The 9,520-nt window shown below is 43.0% G+C and overlaps 1 protein-coding gene across 5 annotated transcripts in view; it reads left to right on the forward strand.

Moving 5' to 3' along the window:
• COBLL1 (cordon-bleu WH2 repeat protein like 1) overlaps positions 1-6,480 on the forward strand; it is a 771,108-nt gene extending 764,628 nt beyond the window's left edge. For all 5 annotated transcript variants that reach the window (XM_078681636.1, XM_078681638.1, XM_078681637.1 and 2 more), the window contains one exon: positions 4,076-6,480. In XM_078681636.1, the coding sequence (XP_078537762.1) occupies positions 4,076-4,162 (87 nt within the window). In that variant the 3' untranslated portion in view covers positions 4,163-6,480. The remainder of the gene's footprint in view (positions 1-4,075) is intronic.
• Positions 6,481-9,520: the final 3,040 nt, after the last annotated feature.

Raw genomic sequence — 9,520 nt, forward strand, 5'->3', positions numbered from 1 at the left:
ATTGGGGCAACGGCAGATCCCTCTCCCTTCCCCAACCCGACTCCACAGTAGTGACGGATGCATCACTCCTGGAATGGAGCAGCCACATGGGAGAGGCGGAGATCAGAGGCCTCTGGTCTCCGATGGAGTCTGGGCTCCACATCAGCCTTCTGGCACTCCGGGCGATTCATCTTGCACTGAAGGTATTCCTTCTTTCTATCAATGGAAGAGTAGTGCAGGTGTTCATGGACAACACCACCACCATGTGGTACTGCAACAAACAGGGCGGGGTGGGGTTGTGGACCCTTTGTCAAGAGGCTCTTCACCTTTGGACATTGTGGCTGGATCAGGGCATGTCTGGTGGCTCAACGCCTGGAAGGTTGCCTGAACGCCAGGGCAGACAAGCTCAACTGCCGGTGCATGATGGATAACGAATGGCGTCTTCACTCGGAGGTGGTGCAGGTCTCTTTCAGCAGTGGGGAGAGCTTTGGATAGATCTATTGGCTTTTGAAAAGAATGCGCAATGTCAGCAGTTCTCCGCGTTGGAATTTTCAAGGCGGCACTCGCTAGGCGACTCTTTTCATTGAGAGTGGAATTGCGGCCTCCTGTACGCCTTTCCGCCTGTACCACTTCTCCCCAGAGTGCTGAAGAAGATCAATCGCTACCGGCCCAAATCATTCTTGTGGCTCCGGACTGGGCACAAAGAGTCTGGTGCCCCGAGCTCTTGAGCATGACCATGGATCCTCCTATCAGACTGCCTCTTCGGAAAGATCTTCTGTCACAGCAGCAGGGGACGGTCCTCCACCCAAACGTGTCCAGCTTCCACCTCCTTGCATGGAGATTGAGCGGCGACAGTTGACAGTTTTCGACCTTCCTCCCGAAGTCTGTAATGTAATCTTGGCAGCCAGGCGTCCCTCCACTAAAATGGTATACGGCTGTAGATGGAAGAAATTTGTGGCATGGTGCACAGCAAAGGCTGTGGATCCCCTTTCGGCTCCTCTTTCAGAGGTTCTTCTCTTTGTTCTCTCTTTGGCCTAGCAGGGCTCTGCTCTGGCCACTCTTAAAGGCTATTTTACGGCCATTTTGGCCTTTCTTCACCTTCCTGATCAACCTTCTCTTTTCAAGTCCCCTATTGTTAACCGATTTCTGAAGGGCATTACTCATCTCTTCCTTAATTCTCCCTTCGTAATGCCCCATTGGGACTTGAACCTTGTTCTCACTGTTCTTCTGTGGGCTCCCTTTGAGCCACTACATAATTGTCCTCTTCGTCTCCGTTATTTAAAAACAGCTTTCTTGCTTGCCATCACCTCTGCTCGCAGGGTGAATGAGCTTCAGGCCTTATCTTCAAAGCCTCCTTTTCTTTCTGTCCATCCAGACAAAGTTTTCCTCCGTACTAGGCCTTCTTTTATGCCCAAAGTGGTTACCTCTTTCCACATAGGTCAGACCATCACATTGCCCACCTTCTTTCCGCCTCCACCTCCCTCCAAAGAAGAGGAGAGACTGCACCATCTGGGCCCAAAATGTGCGCTGTCCTTCTACCTTGACCGCACTAAAGAATTCCGGGTGGACGATCAACTCTTCATGGGTAATGTGGGTGCCAAGAAGGGTCAGGCAGTGCACAAACATACCATCTCTCAATGGGTTGTCCTATGCATTAATATCTGCTATTCTTTAGCTAAAAAGGAACCTCCAGTCGGGCTGCGCACCCACTCTACCAGGGGGACGGCAGCTACTGCCGCTTTGAGACATGGAGTTCCCTTACTTGACATCTGCCAGGCAGCCACGTGGGCATCCTTGCACACTTTTACACTGCATTACTGCCTGGACAGCCAAGTCCGGAGAAACGGCTTATTCGGCCGTTCTGTTCTCCAGGTCTTTCGGCTGTGAACTTGGTTCGCAGACCCACCTCCGATGTTGGTATTGCTGGAGTATCTATTCTAAGGTAAGGAATCTATAACTAATAGTCTCTTTCAGATGAACAAGTTACTTACCTTCGGTAATGATATATCTGTAAGAGACATATATTAGTTATAGATTCCTTACCTCCCTACCTATCCTCCCTTTTCTGCAAATTGACTTATAGGGTAAGGGACTTCCTTCCAGGGCCCTAGTTTTGTGCACCTGTGGTCAGTGTCTTGCATGGCTCTGCGCTTCTGGCGTGGAAAGACATTAGCTTGCAGGGGTGGCGTCTAAGTAGACACCGCAACGTCATCCCGGCGACCACAACGCAGACAACCGACGAGGAGTCGTCCAACACCACCTACCGACGCGCAAGGGTACAGCTACGAAAAATTTCTCCGGATCCAGTCTGACACCTGGGGGAAATTCTGAGGTAAGGAATCTATAACTAATATATGTTTCTTACAGATATATCATTACCGAAGGTAAGTAACTTGTTTGTTTAGTGTAATTTGACTTTTCTTCTAGCTCATTGTAATTTGTTCTTCACGCGTGAAGCTGCCTTTAATTGTGAGCGAGACCTTTGGAAAGTTTATTTTGGATGAGGATGCACGCGTGTTCACTGGGACCAGCACATCACTTTTTAGAAGTCATTGAAATGCCAGTGGTGTTTTCCATATGATCAATAGCAAATGAAAGGGAAGGCTCTCTGCAGAGGCACATTTTTCCATGGACTATGAAACATTTTTTTGTGTTGTGGTACAAGGAGAAACAGAGGATCAGTGATAGGTGTTTGGACTTGTCAGTGTAAATATAAAAGGATTGGATACAGAGTATGGTCACCCACAAATTGACTTGTCCAGCTTTGTAATCCCTAGATATTTTGAATTAAAATGCAATTTATAAATGGGAGTTGTGAATAATGTACCAATTATTTTATTTAACTATTTAATACGTTCAAGTGTTTCTGAAAATGATGCATCAGAAGTGGAAGCATCCAAGAGAAATGTAATTTATGATCAAACAGTGGGAGTAGAAAAGGGGTTCAAAGAAAGTGAAAGAAGAAACTGAACTAGAGTGTATCTTCATAATATTTATTCCTTTTACAGCGGATCATCTCAATAACCAATACCAAATTAATTAAACAAGGATATCTCTACCCTTATCCAGTTTCCATGATACAAAATAGGTCCAGGTACTTATCGGACGTAGGTTTGCAAATCAAAATATTCCTTGCAGAATAGCCTTCAATTAATACTTCTCTAGTACAGCTCATGAAGTTTCAACAGATGGTAAAAGGCTTTTGATATATAAGACCAAAGCAATAGTTGTAACCCATTCTGCCACTTTTTGACTATATGACGGGTTTTGGAGTTTTGCTGCCATAAAATCCGAACGTCACTTTCTTCATGAGGAATGGATTTAAGCTTAAAGGGTCTCTAGCCAATAACTGGACGATTGTATCACCTTGCTCTTCCTATCTTGCTGTTCACATTACGTGACCAGAGAGATTAATGGAGCTGCTTCTCAATAAATGCAGGAGATATATGAAACTGGTTCTTTAGAATGAAACTGTTACTGTAGAACGAAACTGCTGTGTCAGCGCTTCCATTTAAAACTATTTAGCCAACCTCCACAACCCATTGATTTGAGAGCAACTAGCATTGGCAATTGGAATATACCACAACTGATGTAAGATGTTCTTTTTAATTGAGCAATTATTATTGGTATATTTGTAAACATGTTTGTATTCACAACAGTACTCAAACAATGTGATCACATGGGTTCTTACAAATCTGTTTACATTCTTATTTGCATCTGACTCTGCATGTTTCGGCCTTGACTTGATTTTTTGATACAGCCTTTTTCGTTAGAATATGTTCAGAAATATGTCCATTTTATTCTTTAGATGCAGGATTTATCATGGTATAGGAAGAGCAAAGTAATTCTGATCAACGATGTTAACTAAAGCAATAAGTGTAAAACATGCAATTCATTGTCTATTTTTAGTACATGAAATCTCCTTTCTCTTCTAGAACTACATCTGTATACTGCTGATCTGCTACTTAATTTGTTTTGCCAGCATACCAATTAGCTGTTTAAGTTGTACGTTTAAACGGATGGTGATAAAGAAGAGAAACTGTACATCAGTGATAATATACAACTATTATTTATGAGTCATTTTATATTTTCTTAGGTCAATGTGCGATCAAACACGATATCAATTAACGGAAGATCAGGATGGAGCCATCCAGTTCCTGCAGATGTGCCTTACAAGCAGTAGCAGATGTATTGAATACTTCACACATTTCCACTTCCAATACAAAGGACAAAATAAAATTAACATAAAAAATGATTTATATTGTTATATACATATTTTATTTGTAAAATAATATAATTTCCTTGCTGGCTGTATTTCTTTTGGGTACATTAAAGTATAAATAATTTATAGTTATATTTTTTCTTGATTTCACAGAAGCTGGGACTATGCTTCAATGCAATATAACAAATATTTTTATTTTGGTGATGAAAGTGAATATAATATTTTAGACTTCATGGCAAGAGACCATGGATAACTGTATATGTAGAAATAGGCTGCAAAATGATATAGACATTTTTTAGTTGCAAAGATATTTCAATTTACAATTGAATATGTTTTCTTGTCATGTTAGAGGTAGTTTAAACTGTCACTAGTTGCCTTAATGTTACAATGTTAAGTTAAGAGAATTAGCACAAGGTGAAAATTAGTTATATTTATTATGAATGCTCAGGCAGGTTTTGATGTTAGATGTGTGTTTGTTTTATACAAGAATGAACATGTAAAACATCCCCCACAACAGAGGTGCTTAGTCCATAATTTGGACTTCTTCAGCATTCCTTACCTCTCAGTTCCTGTAAATTCGTCATTCATACTACTAAAACATTATGTACTCTGTTTGCTCACCTTTAAGGCAGTTAGTTCCTCCACAAGGTTCAATCCCGCCACAATGGATCACGGGCCCCAGTGCCACAACTCTCATTACTGCTCCAAAGCTTTAAAACCAATGCAAATGATTGAAAACACATTCCGCACCAGTGCTCAAAACACACATTTCTACACCAGTGCTCTGAACACACATTCCTTCACAGGTGCTCAAGCACACATTCCTGCCCCATTGCTCCAATGCACATTTCCGCCTAGTGTTCCAACGCACACCTTTCTGCCCCAACAAAAGAAATGAAAACATTAAAGGGCAGTTTTAATACTTTTCTCCTTGTTATCAAATGTCTTTCTGCCTTTACACGCTCCTCTTTGCCTCATTTTATTCATTCTTTTGTACCCACTGACTTTAGCACTTACTGGGTTAGGGATAGGGATGGAGTGGCACTTAAGAGTCCTCCACTCCATCCCTCCATCAAGCAGTGGTTGGGATCTGTACCTAAAGTAGCACATGGGTTCACATTCTGTTTCTGCGTTCATCTTATTCCAGAATTGCTGGCAAGTCTTCATTCTTTGGTCCTTATTGTTGCTAATGTAACAAACTTTATTTGTTTTCTAAGAGGTCCAGTATCCTCTGACACCATTGGTTAGGGTTAAAACTTGATTTGATTGCTGTAATAGAATTTATTTTATGATAATGTTAATTTCCCATTGTAATTTACATCTAAAAAGGGTGTTGAATAATTATTTTTTTATGTGTAGCCATTGGAATCTTTGTTATGATTTGAGCAGTCATACTTTCAGTGTCCTTTTATTCGTCTGTCATTGATTTATGTGTTAACAAAAGAAGTTTTGATAAAGACTGCCAATAACTGCAGTTTATTTGAAAATATTAACGATTCAAAGGAAAGATTTTAAGTGGCTAATGTCAGTCAGTAGATTCATTTCAGTGTATATATGTATTTGAGAGCTGCACAGAATGCCAAACACTAAGTTATGATGTAAAATATTAAATAATTACATGTTTCAAAGTCAAGCTAATCAAAGACTGATAAACATACATAAAATTGAAGTCTTAAAGTTTTACCTACTTTAGGGTTGCCATGTGCCTTAGTAATCAAATATATCCAGTATTAACCAGTTGGTTCCAGCCAAGTGATGGAGGATCCACAGTTATAAAAGGGACGTACCTGGCACTGCACAAACATTCAGTTGATAATCTAGGTATTGTTTGTCATGCAGCAACTGCTGATGAAGCTGTTGTGTACTCTTTGGATAGAACTATTTTGATAATCAAAATCATTCTTTGTTCAACGTTCGTTTTAGTAGAGAACTATTGTTGGCACTTTACTATTCAAAATTTATTTTTTAAGCAGAAGACAAAATGCCTATGTTGCCATTTCAAACAGCATCATAGATTTGCCTCTATCTTACATTGTTGTATTCAGGTAAACATAGACTTTTCTTTAAAATGAAACTATGCTAAATAGAGTAACTTTCCTACTAACTTCCAAAATCTGTACAAGGAGGTGTCAAGGAAGCAATAGATGTTTTGATGAAAAATAATCAACATTTCATAACAGTGGGAAGTGTGCCAGATGCTCTTTTTCATATCTACTGTATAATTATGTTACTGAAATAAAATGTTGAAAATACACTGGTATTAAAAAATGTCTCAAATATATTTGAGTAAAGATATTTTATTTAACATTAGTCACTGATGTAGATAACTATTACATGTGACACTGCCTGTTATGTTTCTGGATCCTCTTTGAAGCGTTGCCACCTCACTGAACCTTTTAATTCCACCTCATCTGACCAATCTTCTTCTTTGTGTTGTGCTGTAGCAGAATAAAGTAACTGGATTGTCTTTGTAGTTGATTCTCTGGTTCCCTGTAAAAGAAAACTTATAGTGAGACAATGTCCATTTACTCCTTGACATACCCCTGAACTTGCTTTGCTAAACTAAATGTGAAAGCCAAGGAAGAGTCTGGATTTGTACTTATTACTCTGATGATGAATTGCATTATATTGCAGCAATTAAAATCTGTAAGAAGCAGATACATTTGCCTCATTCAAAATACTACGCTTAAGTAATTACTGCTTCTTTCATCTCTTCTAGGGAGATGATTTTCTGCTTCAAAGAACTGTGGGTAACGTGTGGGTCGCAAACCTTTTTTTGTGAAAGCAACAAGGCTTTTTGGGATGTAGAAAGCCCTATTTGCGATTCGGTAAGCTGTAACTGAATCACAAATTGGGTTTGCGATTCGTTATTAGGAAGGGGCGTGTCTAGGACACTCCTTCCTAATACCGAATTGCAGTGGTGTGTGTGAATGTTTTGCAACCAAAATGCAGTCGGAAAACATTTGCAATATATTGCCAATTTCACATTGGTGTAACCCTTGCGCAAATGGGAAGGGGACTTTGTGAATATTCTTAAAGTAACTTTTTTTAGAGCAGGCTTTGATCCTAGCGACTTCTGCCTACTCTTGAAAAATTAATAGAAAACTTTTCATTTTATATATATATATTTTTTTTCTTCAAAGTTATTTTTATTGATTTCAAAACCAGAGACAAAAAAAAAACAATCAAACACAGCGACAAAGATCAATAAGTCCCACAGGGGGGACTCCGGGAATGTCCACTCAACAGACCACAGGAATGCGGGAAGGATAAGTCGCATATGTACTGCAAAGCCAGTGTCCAATCGTGACAGTGGCATATATCAGAACTCCATCAGATGCAGTAATCGATAGGCCAAGCCACCCTCCAGGTACGCCTCAGCGCCGGAGTCCTCTATAGTCCGTTACCATTTGCCGGAAGTCGCGTAAACAAATAAAATCAACAGTCCCCAACCCAAACCCCCCCCTCCACCACCCCCCTCCCGTGGTGGCGACCCAGTACCCATTCATACCTGGAAGCACACGTCCCTTCAATCAAATCTGAAACAGGTGTAGAGCTCGCAGTGCTGACGGACATACCGCCGATGGAAGACCCCGGGAAAGAAACCTGACTAAGGGGCCCCACGTAAACATGAAATTCTTAAAGTTACCCAGGAATATATCGGACACCCTCTCCAAACTCAGTAGTCGCCACAACCGCGCATGCCACAGTGAGGTTGCCGGCGCCGTCGGCTTCTTCCACGCCGCCGCCAATGTCCGTTTAGCCGCACCTAAGCAGAGCCAAACAATCCGTTTATCGGCTCTAGTCTGATGCACCAACATCGGGTCACGAAGACCCAACAGGACATAGTCCATGGACTCCGGGATTGGATACCCCACCACCTCTTTAATGTGAGCCAGTATCTCTGACCAGAAAGGCTTGATGGTTGGACAGTCCCACCATATGTGGCGGAAGTCCCCCAGTAAGCCGCATCCCCTCCAGCACCTGTCAGAGGTCGACGGGAAAATGCGATGCAGCTTGGACGGGTAGAGGTACCAGTCATACATAAGTTTCAAATGCGCCTCCCTAAGGCCAATCGAGTGGTTATGGGCCTTGATGTCTCTCCATAACCCCTCCCACTCGACTCTCGAGATGTCCCGCCCTAGACAAGTCTCCCAGTGCTCCATATATCGGGGCCTTGGGAAAACTGCAGTGTCCAGGAGCAGTCTATATATGAAGGAGATCGTCCCCTTCATACAGGAAGTACGGGTGATAAACGCCTCGAAGGACGTCAGTTGTCTCGTGGCCGCCTCTCGCACTTCCGGCGAAGTAGCCCAGTGCAGGAGCTGGATATGATGGAACCGTTCAGTGGGCGGGACCCCGTAGTCCCTCATGCAGTTGTGGAAGGAAAGGGGGTCCGCCCCATGGAACAGGTGGGTAAGCGCTCTGCAGCCCCCCTCACTCCACAGCGTAAATGGACCGTCGCCCTCTGCCGGTGGAAAGGACGGATTCCTATGTATGGGGGTAAACGGTGACGGGAAGGTGGTCCAACGATCATCCCCAGTGACCGTGTCCCAGACTTTCAGGACAGTACTAGTAGGAGTGCATATATAGGCATTCTTGGGCCGGTCCACCTTAGGTTTCCAGGCCAAATCCCAGATGGATCTCCCAGCCACACTACGCTCCATATGTAGCCAATGCTTCTCCGAAAGGGGTTGTGACCACTCCACCAGCACTCTTAACTGCGCAGCCTTATAGTATAATTGCATGTCGGGGAACCCCACCCCCTCTCCCCCCGCGGTCGACGGAGTACTGCAAATGAAAGCCGCGCCCGGCCCCCCTGCCACACAAATTTCAACATCAGGGTCTTCAAGCGCCGGAAGAAATCCAATTCCACAGGTATGGGAAGAGCCTGGAAAAGGTACAGGAATTTGGGCAACAGCACCATCTTGATCGCATGAATGCGACCGAGCCAGGAGATGAACTTCGGCTTCCACTTCTCTAGTTCCCCACGGACCGCTGCCAATGCAGGAGGGAAGTTAGCTGCAAACAACCCACCCAGGGTGGGGGTTAATCTAATACCCAGGTAGAGTAAGGATGAGGATGACCACGAAAGAGGTGTAAGCGTTCGCACACGGTCTACCTCGTCAGGGGGCAGTGTCAGATTCAGAATGAGCGATTTATCCATGTTAACTTTAAAACCCGCCACCTTCTCGAACTCAGAAAGAACCTCATGTACATGAGGCAGCGAGCGAGCCGGATCTCCTAACGACAAGAGAACATAATCCGCGAACAGAGAAATCTTATGCTGTTCGCCGGTGAAGGGAATGCCTTTCCCTA

This window comes from Lissotriton helveticus, chromosome 3_1 (genome assembly GCF_964261635.1).
Source record: "Lissotriton helveticus chromosome 3_1, aLisHel1.1, whole genome shotgun sequence".
In the NCBI taxonomy this organism is placed as follows: Eukaryota; Metazoa; Chordata; class Amphibia; order Caudata; family Salamandridae; genus Lissotriton; species Lissotriton helveticus.